Source organism: Styela clava, chromosome 9 (genome assembly GCF_964204865.1).
Source record: "Styela clava chromosome 9, kaStyClav1.hap1.2, whole genome shotgun sequence".
Lineage (NCBI taxonomy): Eukaryota > Metazoa > Chordata > Ascidiacea > Stolidobranchia > Styelidae > Styela > Styela clava.
Genome location: NC_135258.1, coordinates 3,453,416 through 3,480,912, shown reverse-complemented (window position 1 = coordinate 3,480,912; position 27,497 = coordinate 3,453,416). Strand labels below are relative to the sequence as shown.

Genomic DNA, 27,497 nt, shown 5'->3' with positions numbered 1-27,497 from the left:
AGACACCTCGTTCGCTCAGACAGATATTCAAGCATGATTGCAGTAATCGCCTCGTTTCCCCGGTTTTAGGTGTTATTTAAAGCTTATGTTTTACACACTGGATCTTTTGTACAAAGCCCCGGCACTAATTCGAAAATGTGAGATTTGAGAAAAACACCCCCGACACGTTTTTGAATAACAAATTAGTAATTATCCAGTCAAGATTAGGATGATTCAACATTTCAATTTCAAACGCAATCTGTATTCCTAACTCTAACCCTGATGCAAACCACTATTGCAAAAATGTGAGATTAAAGAAAAACATCCCGACACGTTTTTGGGTACTCCCGAAGTATGTGAACCAAGATGGCGGACACTGGAGCGTAGTATATGTACCAGGTTAGGGTTAGGTCATAATTTTCTTATTTCAGTTCTATTACGAGTTTGGGGACTAGCCAAGTGACTCTCGTAGTATTTGTACCTGAAATTATGGCCTAACACTAACCTGGTACACATAGTATGTTCCGATGTCCGCCATCTTGGCTCACATACTTCGGGAGTACCCGTTATTGAATAACAAATTAGTAATCATCCTGATAGAGTCAGGAATGATTTAAAAATTTCAATTACCAGCGCAATCTGCATTTCTAACCCAAACCCTAAATAAATATTTACTAATTTAATAATAATTACAAAGGATTTCATTTTTTATTCTCCGTGATTCGGCCACTAGAATTTTAAGCAATGCGTGAAATCAATAGAAAAAATCCTAAAATTTAAAAGTTTTATGAGATTTCAAATAGTTCTCGTTTATTGCGTCCCGGAACGTAAACTAAGAAAAATATTAAGAGCTCTGTAAAAAATTTACGACCATTTTGTACAAGGAAATCGTCCATTTTACAATGTATTTGGAATTTATATTGCCTTCTTGTATATCCGCGATTAGCACGTCGTAAATTATTTGTCATGAAAAAATACGTAGTGTTTCAAGAATTACGAATATTTATATACATTAATTTTGCTATTACCAGTCCATGTCGTGTATTGGATTAGTTAGCCAGTTATTACTTATCGATCTTGATTTTGTCTGTCTGTTTGTTAGATGCACGCGATATCTCACAAAAGCGAAGTTGAATCTGCTCCAAATTTTGCATGTGCATTCATCATATTTCGGACCAGAAGCCTATTGCTTTTGGATGAATTATTTCGTATAATTAGCGAGTTATTAATTAATTAGTGATGGGACACATGGTGTCACTATAGAGTCATAAATCGAAACCGCAGTTTTGATCGATATTCTCGATATTCTCCGACCGATATTCTCGTTTGTTTTTCGGGAGCATGGATTTGAAATATTATCGGATTTTCATATTTATCCCGAAAAAGGAAAGCCAATAAGACGGCTGATACATAAGGCGACCCACGAGCTTCTCGCCAGGTTACCAGCCCATGTTGGGTTTGGAGATTTTACGACGTAGTTGAGAGATAAGGAAATTATCTATTTTACAGTAAACTGGGAATTTATATTGCCTACTTGTACACCTGTGTTAAGCACGTCATAAATCGTAACATACTTTCACAGGTTTCCACGATTAGGATGAGATTATCACATTTATTCCGTGGGAGAGGAAAGCCGATAAGACGATTCAATCATAAAGCGAACCACTGCTTCTTCTCAGTTTACCAGCTTATGTTGGATTTGTTGGTTTTATAATTTTCTATTTTAACGACCAACTGGGAATTTATATTGCATAGTTGTACACCTGTGTTAAGCACGTCATAAATCGTAACATGATTTCAAAGGATCCCAAAATGAGAACAGGGTTTTATTTTTATCTCGTTGGAGAGGAAAGGCAATAATATGATTCATTCATATTACCAACCATGGCCTCTCGTGAGATCACGGGTATACGTTGGGTATAATAATAGGTTTTATGAGTTGTTTCATGCTTCCCCTAACGAGGCATTCCATGGATTATCGTAACAGACTTTCGTTTGATAAGAGCGTAGTCATCCCAAAATTTTGTTGATGGAGGGCAAATGTTTTTTTTGTACAATGACCTATTACGACGCTTACTCGTGCTTTTTGTTCCGAACATGGCTAGATAAGGGTAGCCACTGATATCAAACAATATCTTAAATAATCGATCTGTAGACGTACTTTCCTGTCGACGTTATTCGAGGTATAAAAGCGTGCATTTTCATCTAAATATTCCCGCCCCAATCCACCCCAAGCCCCTGAATACGCATATGATCTAAATATTGATGTGAATGATTCTGATCGTCTATTACTTATTCTGCACAAATATTACATTATTTGCTCTAAAGCAATGATATTTGCAGTGACATTAAAATACTCGGATAATTGAATAGATGTGCGCTTATTACGCGCTAATAGTTTAGCCCAGCGCTGTCTCGCCACTTGACAATCACTTTTGAGGAATAAAGTATTCTAATTGAAACGTCGACACTAGATATTGTGCGAGCGTTTTTGCCCTTGGCCTAACTTCGATCGAGCCCGCTTGAAATTCTGTTTCCTTTCCAGAAACTTGTCTCACACGTCCAAACTGCGCAATATTATTAACTCTACTTCCACAAATCAATATATGGCCCTGGTCGCGTGAAAATACCGTAATCTGCTGTTTATCAACACAATCGTATCGTAATCCTTTCCATCAAAAACAGCATTCTCCGTTTTTCTATACATATATCGAAATTTCTACTAAAATAGGGAATAATATAAATTAGGGAAATTCGTCGAACAAATTAAGCGTGGCTCACCTTTCTAAGAATACCATATCCGCCTACTGGCTAAATAATAAATACTATTTTTTTTCTTACAAAATACATAACTACCTCAAAAAATCCCTGTTATTCCATTCGACTAAAATTACAATACCATAAAAAGTTAAAGCCGCCGAACAAGTTATTCTTGCCATCATAAATCACATGATATTTAGTAATGTTGCATCGACCTTCTGAAACGATAGTTTCAATTCCATGCGTTGTTACGCATACCGAATCTGGCATTGTCTTTATTTTTTCCGCAACAACATTCTACATAATAACAATAACGAATATTATGTTGAAGAGACAATGTAGAGTTATCCAAGATAATATTCACCTCAAAACATTACTAGCCGGCCCCCATGAAAATCTATCAAGTATTGAATAGAAAGATAGTGAACTTTCCGAGTTTGGTAATGTTCTTTTGGACCTCCTGAAGTATGCGCACCAAGATGGCGCACAACCTGAACTCAGGTTGTGTACCAGGTTAGGGTTCAGGTTGTGCGACATCTTGGTACGCATACTTCAGGAGTACCGTTCTTTCTATGCATATAATATATTACTGACAGGGCTATCCACCAAATATTAACATCACTGGCAAAAAATACACCTCAAAAGCAACCCATAATTCCATTCGACTAAAATTACAATACCATCGAAAGTTATAGCCGCCGAACAACTTTGTTCTCCGCTTCCTCATCACATGATTTTAGTAATTTAGTATCGATCATCAGGGACGATAGTTTCAATTCCATGCGTTTCTACGTATACCAATTCTGATATTGTTTTTATTTTTCCCGCAACAACGAACTATATACCAATATGGAATATTATATATATTTAATAGACAATGTAGAATTATCCAAGATATTATTCTTCTAAAATTTCTAGAAGGAAGGCTTTCCAGCCTAGTCCAAAACTTGAAAATAAAACAAATTCTTAATGGAAAAATTGTGAATATGATAACCTATATTCCCCCAAAATTACTCATAATTCCGTTTAAATTAAATCACAATAATATTGAAAGTCAAAGCATGACTTTGCCGCCTAGTTCTATACTTAAAAATGTAACAAATCCTAAAATGGAAAAATTGCGATTATGATAACCTAGATGAATATTCTTCAAAAATTACCCATAATTCATTCGCCCCAAATCACAATAATATTAAAAGTGAAAGCTGTTGAGCAACTTTATTTTTCACTTCATCATCACATGATTTTAGTAATGGAGTCTCGATCGATCATCTGAAACGATGTTTTCAATTTCATGCGTTTCTACGTGTATGCCGAGTCTTATATTGTTTCTTATTTTTATTTTTTTTGCTACAACATTATACATAATAATAGAGAATACCATTTTCAATAGGCAATGAATATTTATCTAAGATTTTATTTGCCTAAAATGATTACTAACAGGGCTTTCCCACCTAGTCCTATACTTGATAATCGGCGCTTCAGAAGTGTATGTGCCAATATGGAGGTAAATAATTATGTTTTCCTACTTTACATCAAGTTGTGTAAAGGGACTGAAACCTATGGGCAGGGGGTATATTCACTTGGCTAACACAGATAGTCCCCGAACTCGTAATAGAACTAAAATACGGAAAGTCGAAATAAAATTGTGCCCTAACCCTAACCTGGTACATATACTATGGGAGTATGAAATTTTTTCCATTTTAACACAACAACATTTTACCGTGAGGATAGCGTATATTACATTTAATCAGACAATGTAGAATTACACATTTATATCATTCGCTTAAAAACATTTTTCGCAAATTATTATCCCTATCCTCACAAATCTATCATAGATGGTGAAAGTTATATTACTTCAAAAATCATCTCAGAAACTACCCACAGTAAATCCGTTAATCCGTTATAGAAATATTTCCAATTCAAATCCTTTAGGTTTATTTCCTACGCATACCGAATCTAAAAGTCTTTCCATTTTAACACAACACATTCCACCGTGATGATAAGGAATATTAGATTGAATCAGACAATTCAAAATTATCATTCACATAAAAACATTACTGACGGGCCTATCCTCCGAATAAGTACTGTTCCACGTCCTATCTTTAAAAATGCACCAAATATTTAATAGAAGAATAGTGAATATTATATAACTCGCAACAAAACCACAAAAATAGCTAACAATCCCATTCTCTCAAAAATAACAATAATATTAAGAGTTGTCAAACAACTTCTCATACCTTTCCCAAATCCCGTGATTTAGTAATACTGTACAGTAAATCCTCTAAAACGCCGCAGGCAGCTAACTTAGTTAAAGGAAGACGTGATGGCTGGAGGGCATGTACGACCGATGGTCCGTGAAATTGATGTCATGTTTACGAGATGAAAGATTAAATTAGGAGTGGTGACTGGAGTCGGTATCCGGCACCGGATTCGCGTTTTCTCGGAGTTCAGGATCTTTTGTACGAAGCCATCGCCACTAGTAGAAAAAGGGGGTGAATTGAGAAAAACACCCCCGCCGAGATTTTTAAGGATGATTTAAAAATTTGAATTTTCAGCGCAATCTACATTCATAACCTTAACTTAACCCTTACTGGATGATTACTTATTTTAAGCGTTAGCGGAGAAATATTTTTTGGTGGTGACTTTGTACAAAATATCCAGAGTGGGGAATAGGAGCAGATTTCATGTCGCAAGGTAGTGTGTAATTTTTCTAAACCAGATTCTTTTTATAGTTTTTATATTCCCACTAGTATTCCTATATGTTTTCTTTGGATATGTTTATTTTAAGTTCATTTAGAAATACTAAGAAATAACCTACCCCAAATCTGACTTTATGTTTTATACATGTATCTTGATATAATTCAAGCTTCAAGCTTTTCTATGTAGATAAACACACAGCAATTTTTTTTTGTTGCGTCGTCAAACGTTCGGCGGAAAAACTTTGCGTCTCAACTCAAGGGCGACAGCTTGCGTTTCTCGGCACTGCACCTAACTCTTCTTTTTTGGACACGAAACGTACATATATATCGTTTTGTTATCACGTTGTTGTTCTTGTTGGTATTTTTCTCCTCGTTGTTATTGTATGAAAAAGTCGCCTCCCTCATTAGCTACTGGACCAATTGCTTTAAAATTTTCAGTGGCCAAAGATTGTATTTTTCACTGAGAGGCTACTACTCCTATTTATTTCAAAAAGTTTTGTCGGACGAGAGGCTGTAGTTTGCTATATGGTTAAGCCGTCCTATCGTGTTTCCTCTCCCCCGGGATAATTATGTAAATCTGATTCTAAGTGTGCAATGATTTCATCAAAATAAAAATTGCGCACCTTGTGGCGGTAGTCTACTGTGACAGATTGCATACCTTCACGACTTCGTATTTGTGTTCGTGTCCATATATTTGAGCATCGCTTTCTTGTTGGACACATGGACCTATGGATATATTTGTTTTCTTGACAATGTAAAAACGCCTATGTAGTTGTACTATGTAGTTCGCTTCGCTTATAATTGGACACGTGATTGGACCTATTGATCGTTTTGATATTATGTTGTTGCTCTTATTTGTTTTCTTCATCATTATAAAATCGTCTTTCAAAATTTTCAGTGGTTGAAGATTGACTTTTTTTTGTCAGAAGGCTATTACTTTTATTTCTTTCAAATATACCCGTGAGATATATAGGATTAGTTTTTTTTTTTTTGTGCTATGACGTCATCCTCCGAATTTACCACTATGTGTTGATATATTTGAGCATAGCTCTCTTGTATTAAAATATGACGAGGTGGCAAACCGCTAATTCGCTTGTCACAAAATCCAAATAATTCAATTTCACCCAAACCACGGGTTCGACGAAGCGTGAAAGAGCAGCATTAACACCATCCTGTAACGCTGAGGTTGTTCTGACTAGCTAGGCTCCAATAATCCAAATGACACCAAAGCAGAAAAAACATAGTTTTTTTTCGTCTTGTTGATTATATTTCGGCAAATGCAATAAAAATACGAAAAATAAATCAGCAACAGATAACGACGAACATTAGCCCTCAATTTGTGAGTAACTAAAGAAAAGTAAGCAACATTCTCGACAAGAGCGTAGTCAACATGAAATTTTGGAGCTTGGTGAGGCGAATTTTTTCCTATAATTACATAATACGGAGATTACTCGTTCCTCTTGCTGCGAACAAGGCTAGATAAAGGCCAGGAGAAATAAGTTTTTAGTAAATCGTTCAAAAATATAGAGTAAAATGATGTTGGAAATGCGTAAGAATTTATGTCTCACTGCAAATGCCGCAAATTTGCATTTAAAAAAGAAGAATCAAAATTGGGGGGAGGGGAGCCCAATATGCCATTTTGCATCTCCAAACTCAGTTAATATGTCAAGACGGTTGATAGTGCGAAAGCGTTTTTCTAAATGGCAAAGTTATCTCATTCAGAAATGATGATTGGAAAACAAGAAAAATTATCGCGGACTTTAATACCGCATCGCAGCACCACATTGCACCGCATTTAATTTAATCGCAGAAGAAATATTTTACATGTTAAATGACATTAGTTAAAGCAGGGGTGTGCAACCTTTTTATTGGCGGGCCAAATACAAGTAACTGGGTGAAGCCGCGGGCCGCACCTTTATTTAATTCAGGCTTTCTGGTAGTTGCAAGCACAAAAATTGACTATATTTGCTATTGATCTTACGGCATTATTAGGGGTTCTTGCAGAAGTATATAGTAGATTCAAAACGCATAAACTTCTGGAGAAACTGCTATTTAAATATTTTGTCACACCGACTTTAAACGAATGCAGTGAGAAACACGTTTTTGTAATATAAATCGTGTATTTTGCAACAGAATTTTGATAGCTTGTTGTGCTAATATGACTGGTATGGGCTTTGCGACAAAAAAAAATAAATACTCGTTTTGCGGGTACACCATTCGAAATTGTTATTTCTCCGCGGGCCACACAACTTCTTCTTGCGGGCCGCATTTGGCCCGCGGGCCGCAGTTTGCACACCCCTGAGTTAAAGTATATGAATTTACAATAGTTCGTGTATATTTTTCTGTTTAACATGACAAATTTAAAAAAAAAATTGAATATTTCATATTGAAAACGTTCATTTGTAAGGTATTCGAGATAAAATTATTTGATTTCTGAAATTATGATAATGGAAATTCCATCCAGATAATTCTGAAAACGCTGATTAAAATATAGTACATTATGCAAAGAATCAATTAAAATAAATAATAGGGTTTTGTTTGTGGAAGGTTCCAAGGAGGATCTCATCATGGGTGAAATTTTCATGCTTGGTGTTTTTAGTACTTCTACAGGGTTCCCATAAAGTCCCTTAATATTTTCAATTTTGTTTTGAAGTCAATATATATTAACCAGGTTTGTTTTAATCAGTAATTGTTTACGTATTTTTACTTCATTTAACCCTTTCCGTGCGGTGGGCACGCATACGTACCCACGACAAAACTCGCTAGATTGCGGCGGGTACGTTGATGTACTTCTCTGTTTTATTTAGCAATGGGTCGCAAACTGTTGGTCTAGTTTTTCCGGGTTTTAGTTTATTGATAAGAAGTCTTCTTCGAGATTAACATAAGCGACGCTAAATCTCGCTTTCGTTTACGACGGGAATTTTATTTGCGGCGGAACGAGTGAGTGATTTTGAAATTTATGCAAATTTCGGTGTTTTTTGGGTGATAATAGAAGACATATTATCCCTTCCATCTACCAAAATATTTTGAGTTAGATCACGAAATTGCTACAGCAATATTATGCTATTGTTTGCCAACCACGAAGCGGTAACAGTAAAGGATTTAGCGAATATTTATATTTTTTATCACGGTTTAAAGTTTCAACTCCCAAGAAAAAAAATGCCTTTTTTCTATCCGGTTTGTGACTCAGACCACCACTTTTAAAAAAACTTTTTTTTTCGATCGCCAATTGCAAGCTCTTTAAATAAGCTTTCCAACGAGCCGTCAGTGGGCAGCAGAGGATCATTAGTTTTTCGTTAGTCGATCGATTAGTTGTGGGGGTACAAATGCATAAAATCGGCGTAGCAAATACGATTATTTATTAAAAAATAAAAATCGCATGGAAAGGGTTAATATCCGTGAGGAGAAAAACAATACACGGTATTGATAAATTTCCTTCGCAATTTTAAAATATTTTCAAGATTTTATGAACACCCTTTATTTCTATCCAAATATATTTCTTTCACCAATGCTTGGTCCCCAACAAATGCACAAAATTCCTAAAATCCAAGACAAAATATGAGTCTCCCGTTTCCGTGACTTTTCAAATCAGTAGACATCACAAGTTTTCTTGCTTCTCGCGTTTCCGAGATAAACCCTGTTTTCACAGCAATACTGCGGGCCTTCATACATACAACTGCTTCCACAACAGGAGGCTTTTGCCCAAGGTACGTTCTTGCCAATCTGTAAAAGATAAGACAAAATAGATTGATTTTATTTATATTTTATCCATATTTCATCGCTGATGCTATTTTCGAAGGATTACTTAAATAGACACATGGACCAGGTGCCTCGATGACCTAACTGGTCTTGCATACTGATTATCCTATATCTCATTATCTTTTTTTTTTGCTCCTTCAAATGTATCATAGTGTTGATATTTTTTGTGATAGCATAATTTCACTCTCTCACTCTCTCCTTGAAATGAAGAGGTCTTTTTCTGAGAATTAACGTAATGAAGCGATAACATGGGAAAGCAGTTAGAACGTTAAACTTGGAGATCACGGGTTCAAACCCATTTTTATATAACCACATTCTGGGTGAGGTCAAAAATAATACCTGCGGTGGCATAGCGGCATCACCGGATTTAGGGGGGAATAGATATAAACACAATATATCTCCAAACGATTGTCGCATCCCGCTGGCTGAGCGCTAACAACACACTTGCCCTGAGCGGGTCTGAATACCGTGGAGTATAATTTAGTGCCAAACGAATCCTAAACTTTACATCATCATGCTCACTATTCCCATTTACCATACCATACATGGACTGGTACGCTATATGATCATGCCGTCTCATCGACTTTCCTTTCCTCGAAATAAATATGAAATCGTATCACAAAAATACAATACACCCACCTTCTGTAGCTTCTCATCACAGCAAATGTTCTTAGTTCTGTCATATGGGACTCCAGCACAGCATTCACTGACGCCTTTTGCAGCTTTCGTTAGCACTCCTTCGCAACAGTATTGTTTCTTTGAATCGAAAACTACGTTTCCACAGCAGCTCGTGGTTGCTCCAAATTTGGCTTTGGCTGAAATTGTTGGTTTTGTACCGTCCTACGTAGAAGACATGTTTATATGAATGAGGTTATACAAAATGAAATAACAAAAATTTATTTTAGGCGTACAATGTAAATATTTGACGACATATTTGATAATGTCATGGTCTTTTCCGAGAAATTGCCGATTTTCGTATATTTGATATCTATTTTAAAAAAGGTACATTCTGAGTTGATGGCAACATATTTGTTGACATCATACAGCTGTTGAAAAATTTATAGGGTAAACTTATAGTGTATCCAAACAATTGCCGATTTTATAATATTTGTTATTTATTTTGAAAAGGGGCATTCTAACTTGATGACGTCATAATTTATTACATCATCAGGTTGTTGAGAAATTTACAGGATAAAATATCAAGTTGAAACCCAACATTACCACCCACGGTCTAACACTCTAACTAATTGAGTAGACAATGACGAATCAGAAAGATTTCGATTCCTCTGAAAATATACCTATTAGTAGAGAATACTCGAGACTAACTTCAAATCCTTACTCAATGCCATTGCTTCAGTGGTTTCGTTCGTATACGTATGATTTGAGGATGTTCTAGCAGGAATAAAATTGACCATACTATGCAATTTAAGAGTCCTGCTGCGCACTAACACAAATGTATTTCTGTAATGTTTCGCCTAACCAAAGTCAGACTTCCTCAGACAAGCAGATTACAACAATGCTTGCTAATTATAAATGATTGTTCATTCATTGTTGGGTCACAATTAATCTGAGAAACCGATTTTAAACGAATTCATTGATCGCCGTATTCAACCCGCATGATTGTTCTTTTTTTGTTATTGTTGTAAACTGCTTGTCTGAGGAAGTCTGATTTTGGTAAGACGAAACAGAAATACATTTGTGTCAATGTGCAGCAAGACTCTTGAATTGCATCCTTTGAAAATAGTTGCCATTTATGTGTCTGCGTTTGGTTGAGCAGGGCGTTCTTCAAAGTGCAGTAGTGAAGATTTATATAAGAAGGAGAGGGTACGCCTTTTAGTAGTTTCTCTCTCACGTATGCTTGTTTGTGTCGCTTGATATGTGCTTGAGCTTAGATCTGATGGATTTGTGTAAAACCTCGTTTATAAAGAGTACCTCTTGGCATTCCATTGGTTGCTCATAAGTTTGCTGGGTAATGAGTCTCTTCAATTTGAGTTAGTGGCTTAGTCGCTGAAGAGTTTTATCTAACAATGATTGCATTGGAATGAAATGAAAACAAAATGCTTCAAATCGTACCTCTCCGTCACAGCAAATCTGTGTTTTCGAATCGTATGTCTCTCTCCCACAGCATTTTGTGAAATAAATATTGTCCATTTTTCTTGGTACGCCATCGCAACATAGATGAGTGCCAGGATCATATACGCTAGTGTATCCGCAACATGTCGCTTGCTTTCGGTTCATCCCTATACAAAGAAAAATTTGGTTAAAAGGTTTCTGGTATAATCTTCATGCTCACAGACTAATTCAGTGTACCGTATACTATGTAGGTCGGGGGTGTGCAACCGGCGGCCCGCAGGCCAAATGCCCGCAACGAGAAATTGTGCGGCCTGAAAAACGAGCCTTATTTAATATCTATGCCTATGAGGTTACAAGGAGGCCCTAACACAGGGGTCGGCAACCTATGGCCCGCGGACCGGATCCGGCCCACGACGCTTCACTGAAATTATAGTAACAAGTTATAGCTGTTTTGTCGATTATATTCTTTACGCAAAAGAATTTACGTGTAGACTAGATTATATTATAACGTAACACGTATATAATAATTTAATTACAATTTAGACAAATGGCAACAAAACGCAGAAAACTTAATGCTCAGTGCAAATGGTTTAAAGGCGCAAAAAATATTCAAGTGGTCAGTCTTCGCGCGCTGCTTAAAATTGAACTTTTGATCTGTGTGATAAAATGTGATTCATCGGTCATCCACTTTCTAAAAATATGTGCGGCCCGCCAATGACTTGCAACCTTTAATTTTGGCCCGCGAACGATAAAAGGTTGCCGACCCCTGCCCTAACAGCTGGCTTGTGCAAACAACGCATGTCACAAGACCAATACCCAATTTTTTTGTGCCCAGCCCTTCTGTGTTAAAGGTTGCACAACCCTGATGTAGGTAATACTGAACAAGAAAAATTCCAGTCCTTCCAAAGACTGTAGCTTCATAGGTATCAGTGGCTCAGCTGCAGGAGTGTTTGTTTTCAGTGACTCATAGATGAATACCTATTCACTTGTTTGTCTGAAGTTTGTTTTAGGTTCTTACCTGCGAGAAATCAGACGAAAACTATTCTAAGAACCGCAAATAGATAATCGTTAACATGACCTAATTATAACCACAGATTTGAAAAATTCAGATTAGATTCTACGACGTATTCTTAACATTTAGAGGAGGATACGAACATCGAGCCGATTGGAACGGATTTAGTGAATCTCAAAACAAATAATACCGACACAATTCGAAGTTCAGTACGGATCTCCACACTTTTAGAGTGGACAACGAAGAGTATAGGATCGGTCTGTAATAGTCCACAGTTGAACAAGATTTATCAGCCTGGATCATAGTCAAAATTTTGTCTAACCGATTGTCTAAGTGAACAAGAACTGTTTCAGATTTTGTGCCAAGTCTCTTTTACCTCCGAGTGAGTGCGCGTAGCTCTTTGTATTTCAGTAGTCTGCTCTGCTGTGACATTGCTCAAAGATGAGGTTTTTTTCTTCTGACTGAGTATGCTGTGCATAACTATAATTTGAGCTAATTCTCTTTTTTTATCTTACCTGTTGGAATAGGCACGGCAGTTCCATCACAGCACATCTGAGTAATCAGATCAAACGGCCGAGGGTCAATCTCTCCACAACAGCTCGTCTGGAAAGAATTTTTTGGATTCCGATATATCTGGGCACCACAGCATGTGTGGGTTGCCGCATCGTAGCCTTGGTCAACACAACAAGATGGCCATCTGTAAATTAAAATATATTTTTCTTATAAGTGTTAAAGAAAAGTTTTCTCTACGATCAAGAGCGCAGTAGCATATTAGTTAAAGCGTCTAGTTTAAATTGGATTTTCACCAAATGACTTAGGATGAAATAAATTGGGTGATCAATGCTAATTAGGAAAGATTGCTGTCTTGCAAAAATACAAATTCCTTTCATACTAGAGCAGGGGTGCACAACCTTTTTGCTATTGGCGGCCACATTGCATTTATTTTTATACAATACGGCCGCCAGGAGGTTAATTTTTTGGCTTTATGACGTCATAACCGCGTTTTTGACCCGTGCGAGGTGCACTCTGCCCAATTATGAAGTATGTAGGACTACTTGGAAGTATAATATTTGCATTTTAAAAGGATTTTTTTTTCGGTAGACCTATTCTAGAGCAGATATATTCTGCAAGTTGCATATTGGGTGCACAATTTTGAAAAAAATCGGAAGTCGGGGAGGGGCGGTCTCCCCCATTTTCTTGTCCCCAAAAGTATAATAAAATGTCAAATATTTTTATGAATTTATTCTATAACAGTTTGCAAAGAATTGTAGCAATTTAATGACTCCTTTGGTCTTGCATGTGGGCAGATAAACTTGCAAAGTCAGGTAACTGGCAGCAAATACACCATCTAGATTGTGACGCATCGTGTCGTCTGACTTTTTTGCAGTGCTTCTGTTTTGCTTCAATATACGCCAGCATAGTCGCCAAATCCTATATTTTAAACTTTTTTCTCATAGGATTTTGTATGTGGACGGCCGCATTTTTTTTTCGCGTACGGCCGCAGGTTGTGCACCGTTGTACTAGAGCGTTGTGAAAGTGCACAAATCGGATCTTTTGTACAAAAGCCCCGCCACTGATGCAAAAATGTGAGAATTAAAAAAAAAACGCCACGATTTTGAGTAACAAATTAATAATCATCTGATTGAGGTTATGATTTAAAAATCCAAATTCCCATCCAAATCTGCATTCCTAATTCAAACCCTAACCGCAGCATGTGTGGCTTGCAGTATCATAGCCTTGGCCAACTCAACAAGATGGCCATCTATGGATTGAAAAAATTTTTTGTTTATTGGGTCGGTTACAGTAAAAGTTTTTGCTTGGCGGTGTGGCACAACGTGCTAAGCGTTTGGAATACGCTCGCCACCCCACCCCTGATTACCCTAAATGATTTAGCAGGGTCGTAGTTATGTGCGAGAGGATTGCTGAACTCCACGTCGCCGTCGGGTGGTTTACATAACCGCTGGTCGATTACGCATCGTCCCCCACCAAGTCCATACTTCTGAAGACGAATAACTGGCTAACTAATCACATACCCGACATGGACTGGTAACCGGACGAGAAGCCGTCGTTCGCCCTAGATATTGACATTTTAATCTTCTTCAAACTTACATGAATCCTTCGAAGATATTCCCAGCACAGCAGACTCCTCCAAGAGCAGCGTCGTACCCATTACCTCCACAACATCTCGGGCGATGAAAGTATCCACTGGGCCCAAGATCACAACATATAGTAGTGTTTGTTTTGAAGTAAGGAACATTATGGCAGCAGATGTTTCCTAAAATTTGAAATGATTTTTTTATGAGGCGTTTTCGCTTTCCATCCAAACAAGGCTTCTTAGAAACTGTAACTAAATGTAACTACTAAAGGGGCCAGGATATTGTGAAACGTTATGACAACATGTATTTTCTGAAATCAGTCTGTTTAAGTTGTCAGAGTCTAGATCAAAAAAGGTTAGAACTACCCGGAAGTTAAAAGTAGCTAATTTGAAAAGTCATTTTTTGGTGATTCACAGCTGAAGTCAAAGATATGCACTCATAGTTCAGTAGAATTAACCTTCTCATAGCTTTTTTTGAGGTTGAGAGTCGGAACTCTGAACCCACTCCTCTTGGAACGTAAAAAAAAAATTTCATTTCCATAGCTTGACGCTCTCTTTAGACCCTCAAATTCTTGAAAGCCAACGTTTTCCAGCCTCTGGACCGACTCGCTGTCACAGTCTAACTTGGCATTTAGAAATTTCAGACCCCTCCGTTGAAAATTCTTGTCTACGCCTCTCGTAAAGAGTAAAGAGACACTATTTCTAAAGAAGCTGGGATCATTTAAAACGAAAAGGCTACTTTTTTTCTGAAATTTAGATAAAAATTTGTAGAATTCACCTCGACCTTTGACAGACAGAGAAAAATAAGATGGCGGCGATTCGAAATTTTCGTCTGAATAGTTTACTATTCGATTCGAAATGCCCAGATCTAGTCCTAACTATGTTGACGTTATAAGGCAAAGATATCAATTTTAGCCGGCTACCGCCACCACGCCCAAACTGTAAGAAATTGTCAAACCAAAACGATTTACGATTATAAAAAAAAAGAGAGCTACGCCCAAATATATGGACACGTCTGTTCGCAGTACAGTACGGTTTACCGTACCGTCAGATCACAGTCTACAAATATATTCACACCAAGCGAAGCAGCTTAGTCGGACAAAAATGGCGTCCGAAGTCCGCAGAACGTTCGGTGACGTCATAGCAAACAAAAACAAATCTCATCGAGCTAACAGAAATATTTGAAATAAATAAAATTCTTCTGGAGAAAAATTTTAGCTGTAACCACTGAAAATTTCAGAGCAATTGGTCCAGTATTCGAAGAAAAAAGCGATTTTTTAGATTTGCCACTAGGTGTCCAAAATGTGTCAAAGAACAAGAACAACAACAACAACATAATATTGAAACGATCGCTATGTCCACTACGTGTCCAAAAAGCTCGGCATCTCAAACAAATAACTGGCTAACTAATCTCACACCGGACATAGACTGGTAAGCGGACGAGAGGCCATAGTTCACCATATGATTAAGCCGTCTTTCAATCAAGCCGTCTTTCAATCAAGTTTTTTTCTCCCCTAGGATAAATTCGTAAATCATTTTTATATGAAAAGAGCATATAACACTTACCGTCAGCTTTATCGAACACATTTCCCATGCAACATATTTCTGTTTTCGAATTAAAAGCCACGTCATCACAGCAGCTGTCCTTATTGTTGACTCGGATCAGTTTATCACTGTAAGATAAGATTAGATTAGAACCACGAATTAGATAAATAAGATATGTAGATGCCCAAAGTTCGAATCACGGATTTGTACCATCACTATAATCACATATATTCATAATATGGTGATCGATACACATACATACCAATAAATTGAACAGTACAGAAACGGTGGTACTTCTGCAAGTAAACTTTTTATGCGAGCAGGCAATCTAAACCACAGTTCGGATTTGATAATAGACTTACTGTCAGACAATAAAATTTTGCGCCAAAAGTATATTTAAAAACTCGAGTTTTGTGAATTTTACTGTCATTCAGCTGTTTTCCTAATTATATTGACGTGCATTGCGGTACGTCTCGCACCAATCGGATTTTGTTGGTGAGTAGTGCACCAACGGGTTCTATAAAGCAGGGGGGTGCAGCCTGTGGCCCGCGGGCCAAATGTGACCCCGCGGGCCAAATGCGACCCGCAAAGAAAAATTGCATGTGTCATATTAAAGTTCGAGTATACTCTGCTTAGAGATGAGTCTTCGACAGTTCTCGTGAAAGGAAAAACGAGATGAACGATGAAGGAAAAGGCGGTTGTTACATTCGTTTATTAGGTGTTATAAAATACGCGGGTTATCGCCTTGTATGGGTTTGCGAGTTCAGATGCTCTGAAATAAAAGAGTTGAAATGTTATTTCCCACTTTTAACACTTGCCCCACACCAAGTGAGGCAAGTGTACTAAACGAGACAATTGTGAAGCAAGTGGGACCGGATATTTTAGAGACACAGAAATAAAAATACCGAACTCGACTCATGGCATGTTTTTCGCTAAAAAGGGAACAGGTGGGACACGGCATTTTGAGATGCCGGACTAGAAAAATGAACTATACCCTGAGCAGTTACGTACCTACAACACAGCGATTTCCCATCTTTAGAGTTGTAGAATTTGTCGCCGCATCCGGCATCACCCTTGACAGCAGCAGAGAAGTAAACAACACCCTGGTGGCAAAATGACTCTGAAATATAATAGAAATACAGGTACAGCGGCGGTTCCCAAAGAGGCATTTTGCCAATATTTTTAAAGGCATACATGTTCACAAACTTAATAAATAAAGTACACTATAACGACCACAAAACTGAGTTTTATTTAAAGGTAACATTTTTTTCTCGTGTAAATGCGCCGTCAGTTTTTATGCTCTGATTATTTGGCGCTGCGCCAACATAAAGTATGGGAACCGCTCATAACTATCCTGGCTAGAAAAGAGATGATAAGATGGCTTTAGAATTGGGTACGATCAGAATCGCTTGCTCGGTTTTATTACACCCTTGGTTAGATGGTGGCTAAGGATTTCAAACCGTGAACTTTAAGCTGGTATGCCAACATTGCGGGGGGAACAAAGAACCATTGCCAAGGGAGATAATTGGAAACACTAAAAACACTACCACAATGCGTCTTCCTTTCCTTGATTCTTGATAAACCTTCAGCAAGATCTGCCAATTTTGATAACTATTCAAAGTGCGTCACTTTCTTAATTAATTGTTTTATTTTAAAAAAGGGAATCCACTGTTGAAGTTTTGAAATCAATATATATATATATATATATATATATATATATATGCTCTAGTGATATAATAATGCTAATCGTTATGAAACGTTTTTAACTTTCACCCCTAACAAGAAGCTGAGCAATCCACCATTCATACGTAACAATGGCGTAGCTTCCATTCGTGGATAGGCCCGGAAGTGATCACATAATTTTTAACAATACCAGCTCTTTACGTTTAAGTAATGTTCGTCAATAGCCTTGTTGAGAGAAAATTGTAAAACTACTTATAAAGAATACAACTTACGTTTTTCTGGAAAGAAGGCAAACTCTCCGCAACAGCTCCCTCCGTCTGTCCGCTTGTTCCAGACTTGGCCTTCGCAACAAATTTGCTTCTTGGGGTCATACGGGACTAGACCACAGCACTCTGAGTTTGTGCCTGTGAAAGGTTTGACTGCGCCCTGAGTATTGAAAAACAAATACATATGAGGTTAGTAACCATAACCAGGTTGCTTGGAACAGAGTGAGCTTTGTTGGAGAAGTGTTGAAATGTCAATAAAAAGCACCATCTACGCAAAATCAGCGCAAAGGGCTCAATTTCACCCCCAGTATTAGAAATACCTCTTGTATAACGCATTGAGAGTTTATAGACTCTTATTGTAAAAAAAATTGTACAAAGCACCGTGTAATGAGGTAAGAACGGGCCCAAAAGTTTCAGCCCGGGCCGACTCGGGCCCATGGGTATTAAACCCGACCCGAGCCCGACTAATTAGTAACTGGATTTGCAGGCCCGAGCTCGAAGCAAACCCAAAATTTCATATTTTATTTAGGAGTTATAAACATATATTTATTTTTAAAAAAAAGTCAGCGATAGAGAAGCCCAACCCGATCCGAAACGTAATGATTGACATTTCAGGCCGGGCTCGGGCTTCAGATCTTAGCTCTACCGTGTTTATGTAGAAGGCTATTGTGTTTTAGTAGGACTGAGATTGGGAGAGGGTTGAGGGTCTTATTTAAATATTTGTATTAAATAAGATAAGATAAGTTTATTTCGACTCCATAATCAGCAGATAGGCGATAAAACGGTTGATAAAAACAAATAAATAAAAACTGATAATAAAATCAGGAGATTAAACAAAACCTTGGATAAGGTTTAAAACGTACAGAATATAAGATGGAAGGTATTGCCAAAAAGAAGTGGTACGTGTTCACTCACCTAAAAATACTGAATCAAATCATTCACACTCACACACACACACAACCATAGGGCAAGAAAAGAGAGAAGATTTAGATAGATTATATGGTAACCAAAAAAATAAATGAACACATAAAAAAAATTAGAATAAAAGATAAGAAATGCAATAAATAACAAAAACTGTTTGCCACACCATTTTAATAACTTTGTAAAAATTCCCAAACACGATTGAACAGTATTTAATATAAGGAAAAAAAATGATTTCACCAAGCTGATTATAGTTGGAGTGAATTAAAAATCCAATTGTTTGCTCTCACTTTCCCTTGCAACCGCTACGATAAAATTTGCTACATTGATTAATGGTAAAAAAAATAAGTTAAATAAAATACTCACCTGGCAACACATTTGTTTTCTCGGATTGTACGGAACTGTCTCACAGCAAGAAGTTTTTGTCGGATCAGCAGGAACTACTGGAACCACTATTCCGCCCTCGCAACATACATCGGTTCCTCTCTTTCCAACTTCTGACCCGCAACAGAAATCCTGGCCCTTTGTACCGACCTGAAATGGAATTTGCAAATGTTATTTGCAAACCGAGGCTATTCACTCAGGAATAAGAGAGTTTGTACTGGCACTCACTCAAAAATAAAGAAGAAACATTTCTAAGTAAAGTCACGGGCTCGAAGTTATGAGCACTCACTCACAAGTGACGAAGACTCATCACTAATTATTGGGGAGCTCCCGAAGTGTGTGCACCAATATGGCGCACAACCTGAACATAGTATGTGTACCAGATTAAAATTCAGGTTGTGCGCCATCTTGGTGCACATACTTCGGAAGCGCCAAGTAAGGTCATGGCCGCTCACTCAGAAGTAAAGGAGACTCATCTCGGAGTAAAGTTACGGGCACTCACTCATGTCAATGTTGTTAAGCGGGATCTTTGAGGATTTTGTATACAGGGTCCCGTCCGCCCCACTGTGAATAATAACTTGCTATGATATTGGTTGTATATGCATATTCTGGCTGTATATGTATGGTAATTTACCAACCATATTCGTTGCCTCGAGATCATTTACGATAAATTCAATTCTTATGGTCGCATATGCATATTTGATTGACTGTATATGTATAGTACTTTACCAGCCATATCCGAGATCCTTCACAGGAAATTCAATTCTTATTTCAATTTTTGCACAAAAAAAATTCAAATTTTTTCGGTAAGAAAGTAAACTATTCCATCACAACAAAATTGCTGGCTGTTTATGCATTTCTGGCTGTATATGTATAGTGCTTTACCAATCATATCCGTTGAACCCGAGACAATTTTCAAGAAATTTAATACTTATGGTTTTATGTGTATATTTGATTTGCTGTATATGTATATTTTTGGCTGTATATGTAAAGTACTTTACCAATCATATCGTTTGAAATCATTTCCAAGAAATTAAATCCTTATTCAAATTCTTGATCGAATAGATTCATGGATTCGTGGAAAAATTAAATTTTCACTTGTAATAAAGCAAACGTACCATTCCATCACAACAGAATTGAGTCTTTATGATATACGGTGCCTGTCTTCCTAAGCTCCCTTGGCAGCAGCCGGTCTGGTCCGCTCTGGCATCGACGACTTGCCCGTCTCCGCATGGACATGATTGACGTCTCCTGTCGTACGCAGCAGTGCTACCACAGCAAGTAGCTCCCCCGTAGAAAGAAGTGAGTTTGACCTGGAAAAGTGATATTCTCTGTAATTAATATTCCATCTAGTAGGGTATACACGCTAGTCTTTGTTACAGCGCATATATAGAGTGGTCGCTAGAAAAACAGAAAATTTGTCAAACAGCTATTCATTTTAACAAAGAATAACTTTAACAAAGTATATGTTATATAAATCTGAAACAACCTAGAACCTAGAAGGAAATAAAAACGTATCGAAAAAAAATGAGTAAGCACGCATTTTATTCGTGGCCTAACTGACCTTCAAATTGTCTGTAATTGCTATTTAATATCAATAGCATGACGTCATATACTGACAGTGTACATTAAGTACTGTAATATGGAGGCATTGTTAATCTTTTTTCATTATAACTTATTTATCTCAATATTTCGTTGAATAATATTCACCCTCCTTAGAAGCATATCACATCATAGTCTGTATAATGATGTCATTGTTTTCAATTTGGAATATATATGTTCGCCTATTTTCAACACACTCCACAAATAATGCACTAATCAATATACAGGATGTCTATAAAGTTCCTTTACAATTTCAATTTTGTTATGAAGTTCGTTATCAATATATCTTAACCAGGTTTGTTGATTTTTAATCAGTAATTATTTAAAGCTTTTTACTTCATTTTAAACAATATATGGTATCGATAAATTTCCCTTATAATTTTAAAAAATTTGAAGACTTTATGGAAACCCTTATTATTAGTGTCTCATTTAAAAAATCATTGAGAAACTTGCATTAGTTTCTTATTGAAAAGTTATCAATTATACAGTTAGATTTGTGGTTGAGATTTCAGATGACGGAGGAAGCTGCAACCAACCAGCGGTGACATGAACCACTATGACAACAAGTGCAGCAATCTTATCACCCGCAATTATCCATTCCCGGGGTGTAAACCTGCGCCAATAAAATCTCAATCTTACACTACGCTCCTACCCACCTTATTCGATCCACAGCATGTCTCTTTTCCTCTGACGTAGGGTTCTGGAGGTCCGTCGCCATAACAACATCCTTGGAGACCGTGATGAATCAAATGCGCTCCACAACATCCGTATCTGTAAATAGATTTTAAAATGATTGTTTGTTTTATGTAGGGCAGTGGTTCTCAAACGTTTTAGGCCGCGCCAACTTTTTTCAATTTGTCAGGCCTCGCGTCCCAGATAACCAATTAACAATAAGCTACAAATAACAGATAGTAAGGCGAAAGTATGTTTTATTCAAAAACACTTAGAAAAATACCAGAATGGAACTTAAATATCCAAAATAAAGAAATTTAAATATTCAAATATACGCCCCTTGAGGGGCGCGCCCTATTGTTTTAGTACCACTGCTGTAAGGTGTTGGGAACTAACAACAAATGAAGGTAAACACTTTTTATGTCGCACTGCTTAACAACCTCGGTCACACTTGACTGCCGATGATTTCAGCAAACTCAATACTCTCATACTTTGACGTAACAGGAACGAGACAGGGATTAGTTATGAAATGGCTGGGCGTATTTCTGTTCCAAGTCTTAATTTTTCAAATATACGAAAGAATTTTTATATTTTTTTCCTGGCCGAAACAAAAGTGAAGGAGACAGGATAATTATTTTGATAATTACTGTCTTTTGTTAACATATTGCGTAAATTAACTTCATACAGCACATAGTCCTCATCTAGTATGGAATTGAACTGTGTTCCCCGTAACACTGCTGTTCCGCGAGATTCTTCCGACTAAATTGGTCGCCATGACGATCTCGGCCGTACATCGGCGACTCAGGGGCGTAAATTTGTCTCCTAACGAACTGACGACAAACAGGCGAACAGGCCTTGCTATCTGAACAGTCCGACGGGCATCGTGCCAGTCTGGAAAGCATGGAGTTTTTGATAACCATAGGCTAAATTTTGTTCAAACCACCCACCCATTTTACTTTTCAATTTCTCGGTGTTCCGCGAGGCGTGATGAAAAGCGAAGACGTTCCGGGGCGAAAAAGTTTGAGAAACGGTGATTTAAACTAACGTTGCCATGTGCAATAGATGACAAATGATCAAAATCAGGAAACTCCCATTTATACTAATATACTAACCTATGGTTTTTCACCAATTCTGTTCTGTAAGCTTTTCCTACTCCAGTCCACCATTCACAACACGAGAGGTCACTGAAATTACAAAATAAATTTAGAATACGAAGAGGCACCCGATGTATAGATGCTGAGAAGCCGAAAAAGTGGTGAGAAATAAATACCTTCACGACTCTAGTCCACCAGTCGCGACTACACCTATTTTCCGTACCTTCCAATAAAAATAGCGCTTTACGTATATATATATATATATATATATACGGTCTTGTTCGAAGCAATAGATGTAAATACATAAAGTACAAGGGCATAGTCAGGAATTTTCAAAAAGAGTGATGAAATTTTTAATTGCAACCCTCAAACCCTCCCCCGAAGCGCCCACCCCCGGATATACCCCTGGCGTCGTATAGCAAAAAAGAGGTACTCCTGAAGTACGCGCACCAAGATATAGAATGATCTGAACCCTAACCTGGTAAACAACCTGAGTTCAGGGTGTGCGCCATCTTGGTGTGCTTACTTCAGGAGGTCCAAAAAAGAATAGCTAGCCAGCAATTACCACCGTTACAATAACAGGGAAGTAACTATAAAGAAGTAACTTAATATGAGCTATATCACTACTGACCCTTCTTTGAATGGCGTACCGAACTCTTCAGATCCACAGCACGTGATTCCATCATCTTTTTTAACGACTTCGCCACCTGAAATATAATTGTAACATCCGTATATTTTGACGGGCATTATTGCGTCACTGTGACGTCGCAGTGAGGTATTTTTGAGATGACATAAACAGGTGGGGTTAGAAATGACATGTGCAAAATTTGTTGAGTCACGCCAACTAAAAGTACATGTGGTAAAAACTACACCAGACCCGATTTTTTTTTTAAGATGTGTTGTACAAAATATGCTATTAGAGGCACGTAATTCTTTGAGATCGTAATAGTCATAATATTTTTCCAGTCAGTAAACACGAAAAAAACACAAAACAGTAATGTTCAAATATATACAATATATTAGCGGTTCCCAAAAGAAGCGATTTTATAAGTACGAAGGTAAAATCAACAGAATTGTGTTAAAATATGATTGAATATTTTACACAATATAAATGTTTTATTGGTTTTATTTTAAATGCTGTGATTTTGAATGCTGAATTCATTTCAGCTTTCTGTTTTTTACTTTCTGCTACGTAGTGCCTATCTTCATTGTCACGTATCTGTTGCGTAACAATAGAGATATACAGTACTTGCAATTTTGCTAATTGCAGTCTATTCATCTGCTGAGGCGAGTTCCGCGAACATGCGTGATTTTTTTAGAATTTCAAAGGAAAACCAGTCAGTGAAAAATGAGAATTGATCTTCATTCCTTAGGCCTACGTGTTTACAAATTCTAAAAGGCATAAAGTACAGATTAACGACCAAAAAATTGAGTTTTATCAATAGGAAGTAGTTTTTCTTCGTGTAAGTGCGCCGTGAATTTTTTCCGTGTTAATTTGTCGCCACACGAACACTTAATTAACTTAATTAACCTGTACACTTAATAAACAGCAAAATTTCGAATAATGTGTTGGAGCCCTGCTGCCCTATATGATCTGGAATTTAATTAAGTTAAGATAAGGGACAAGATAATTTCTAATTTGATGACGTCATCGCACAAAGAAATGACTCTCATAGAGCATACAGCATTTTTTGAAATAAATAAAAGTAATAACCTTCTAGTAACAAATACAATTTACACCCACTGAATATTTCAATGCAATTGGTCCAATAGGTAATGAGAAAAGCGATTTTTCCACAACAAGAAGAGAAGAAATACTAACGTGGTGATGAACAAAATAACAAAACGATCCATAGGTCCACTCCCGTAGTGTGTGTACTAGGTTAAGGTTAGGCCATAAATTCATTCCGATTTTTCTTATTTTAGGTATATTACGAGTTCGGGGACTGTCTGTGTTAGCCAAGTGAATATACCTCCTGCCCATAGTCTTCAGTCTCTTTACACAACTTGATGTAAAGTAGGCAAACAAAATTAGTTACCTCCATATTGGTACATTTCTGGAGCATCATCTCGTGTCTAATAATAAATCACTCACCACAACAAAATGAAGTACACTGGTCATATTTTTTCTCCGTCACAGTTCCATCTTTTCCAAACTTTCGACAAATGTGGAAGGCGGAGTCAACTGGGTCCGGTATAGTAACTCCGGATGCGTCCACAGCTTGCGGTTTTTCTTTCGCTGGAGCCGGAGTCGCCCTGGCCGCGCCTGCCCCTGCTCTTGCACCAGCGCCCGCTCTCGCACCAGCACCAGCCCGCGCGCCGGCCCTGTCACCTGCCCGAGGTCTGGCTGTAAATATAAAAATAAAAATGTTTAGAAGTTGATGGCGATCACTTAAATTAATTTTCGCTCCAGATGTATGTGCACCAAGATGGCGCCGATGCGGAAGCACCAATTAATCTATACAAATTGTGCTGTACCGTATTGCTTTTGTTGTTTTGCTTGCCATACTGTCATAAAGTTTTGTCAGTTTCAAAGCTTTAACTTTTGTCGATACATAATACGCATCGGTCTATAAACACACTCGGTATTGGTACTAGTTTTGAATGTAGACAATTAAGCATAAACACTATATTTGCATACATTATGAGCATTTGCATATGAGGTGCACGTTCAATTTTTAAGAACAAAAAACGATTCAAAATTCGCCTTATTGGCCGTAAAATACAGTATTTACAGTTGTTGATAGGTATTTGTCTGTTAGATGCACGCGATACCTCACGAAAGCGAGATTGAATCTGCTCAAGATTTTGCATGTGTGATCATTATATATCGTACCAGAAGCCTATTGATTTTAGATGAATTATGTCGTATAATTAGCGAGTTATTAATTAATTAGTGATGGGACACAAAGTGTCACTATGGAGTAAGAGCACTGTTTTGGGGATCCCCTAACTTTCGATCGATAAGCCTTTTTCATACTCAATGGTGTATGACGAATCTCAACGCTACAATGAGCGCTATTGAGATTATAAAATAATCGCACTTTATTGTTCTTATTTGGAATATATTCTACAGCAGGGGCAGGCAATTCCTTTAAATGGTCTTGTTACAGGTAATAGACTTGGTTATTGAGTCGAAGGCTCAGAGCGCAATAGCGGAAATCTATGAATAAAAAACACAAGTGGTCTGAAGGAAACACTTCGTTGGGCCAGACCGCTCGCAGTAATTTGCCCACCCGTGTTCTAAAGATAACATAACTTTTGTACAAAGCGTCCGGTTTTGAGTGTTGGGGATAAAGCACTACCTGATCCATACATTTTTATTGGGCTTTATTGGGCGCACAATCAATTTTTGAAAAAAAAACGAATCAAAGTTCGCCTTATAGTTCGTAAAACACAGTTTCGCATTTGTATCGTTTTACAGCTTTTTTTAATCTCGACACTCAGGCCTTTTCATACTCAGTGGCGCATGACGTCTCTCAACGCTACACTGAAAACTATACAGGCATATAATACATAATACATATAAAACAAGCGCATTTTATTGTTCTTATACGGCACTTCTATAAGGGTAACGCAATGAAGCAGAACCAGGAAATTTGAAACACATTCTAGAGAGAATATAACTTTTGTGAAAAGCGTCATAGGTCATTGAAACTTGTGGTTACAGTAGTACACATAGAGAAGTTCTTTTAAATTATTTCTATGTTAGATTAGTTAGTCAGTCATGACAGCATAACTCAAAATTTGTGCATTGAATCGTGAAGATTATGAATAAAAAACGAAAAACATTAATTTTTCGCATCTTTTGTAGAAAGCCCCCCCCCCAAGGTAAAGTACCACCCCACTAACGTAGTAAGCCAATCTGCGTTACTTAAAAACGAGGCGGGAGATTTCTAAAAAAGACCTAATAAATTTATGGGTTTTGTTTTTAAGTCCCCTTGGGGGGTACTCCAGAAGTATGTGCTCCAAAATGGCGGACACCGGAACGTAGTATGTGTAACAGGTCAGGGTTAGGCCATAATATCAGGTACAAATACTACGGGAGTCACTTGGCTAGTCCCCGAACTCGTAATAGAACTAAAATAAGGAAAATTTGAATAAAATAATGATCTAACCCTAACCAGGTGCACTAAAGAAGCTCCGGTGTCTGCCATCTTTGTTCATATACTTCGGGGGCACTCAAAAAATAACACCTTCACTTCCGCTAACGTAGGAAGTGCAATCTGCAGTTTTTAAAAGCGTGGCGGGAGTGTTTTCCTCAAATCTCACATTTTTGAATTAGTGGCGCGGACTTCTTACAAAAGATCCAATAAATTTATAGATTTCGTTTATTTTGGTCACCTTGGCTTGTGTATATTTTTGTCAAATATAATGGGAAGTAGTGCATGACGCCTCTTTACGCTTCAATGCACATATTTCAAGTTATGCTGTTATGACTGACTGACTAACTAATCTTACAAAGAAGGAATTAAAGAGTTGCAAATTGTTTACTTACTTCCGGCTCGTGCTGGTCCCCGCTGGGATAGCGCGTGACCGGCTAGCAAAACAAACACGCAGATTATGATGAGATACGTCCTGTACATGGTTGGGAATGTAAATAGACTATTGGTCAGCTGTAGAGTAAATAAAACAGAATATTACGAGTCTCGTTTTGATGATCGGTTACAAGTTGCAAGGTATGTTACAGAAAGAAACTAAATATGGGAACATTTCAAGGCTATGAACTATAGCAGGGGTGAGCAAGGTTTTTGTACCAGGGGCCAAAAACTTTGCCCACCCAAACTGGCGGGCCATGTAAATGTGACGTAAAAAGTTACATCATATGCACAATATTTATAGTGTCACAAAAGCAAAATTGGAAAACAATAAGCCTCACGCATAAACAAAATGTAATCGCAATCCCAACAAATTCCTTGAGTTATTTTGTTAAAATGTGGGGTTAGTTTA

General features: G+C 37.4%; 1 protein-coding gene across 1 annotated transcript; it reads right to left on the bottom strand.

Moving 5' to 3' along the window:
- Window positions 1-6,949: 6,949 nt before the first annotated feature.
- LOC120339337 (uncharacterized) lies at window positions 6,950-27,187 on the bottom strand. Its single transcript, XM_039407440.2, has 15 exons — window positions 27,046-27,187; window positions 24,643-24,894; window positions 23,179-23,254; window positions 22,566-22,637; window positions 21,438-21,552; window positions 20,298-20,492; window positions 19,162-19,329; window positions 17,881-18,034; window positions 16,937-17,045; window positions 15,947-16,053; window positions 14,395-14,560; window positions 12,801-12,982; window positions 11,274-11,440; window positions 9,840-10,040; window positions 6,950-9,164 (listed from the first exon to the last, which is right to left on the bottom strand). The coding sequence occupies exons 1-15, from the start codon at window positions 27,131-27,133 to the stop codon at window positions 9,030-9,032; spliced, it is 2,187 nt and encodes a 728-aa protein (XP_039263374.2). The 5' UTR covers window positions 27,134-27,187; the 3' UTR covers window positions 6,950-9,029.
- Window positions 27,188-27,497: the final 310 nt, after the last annotated feature.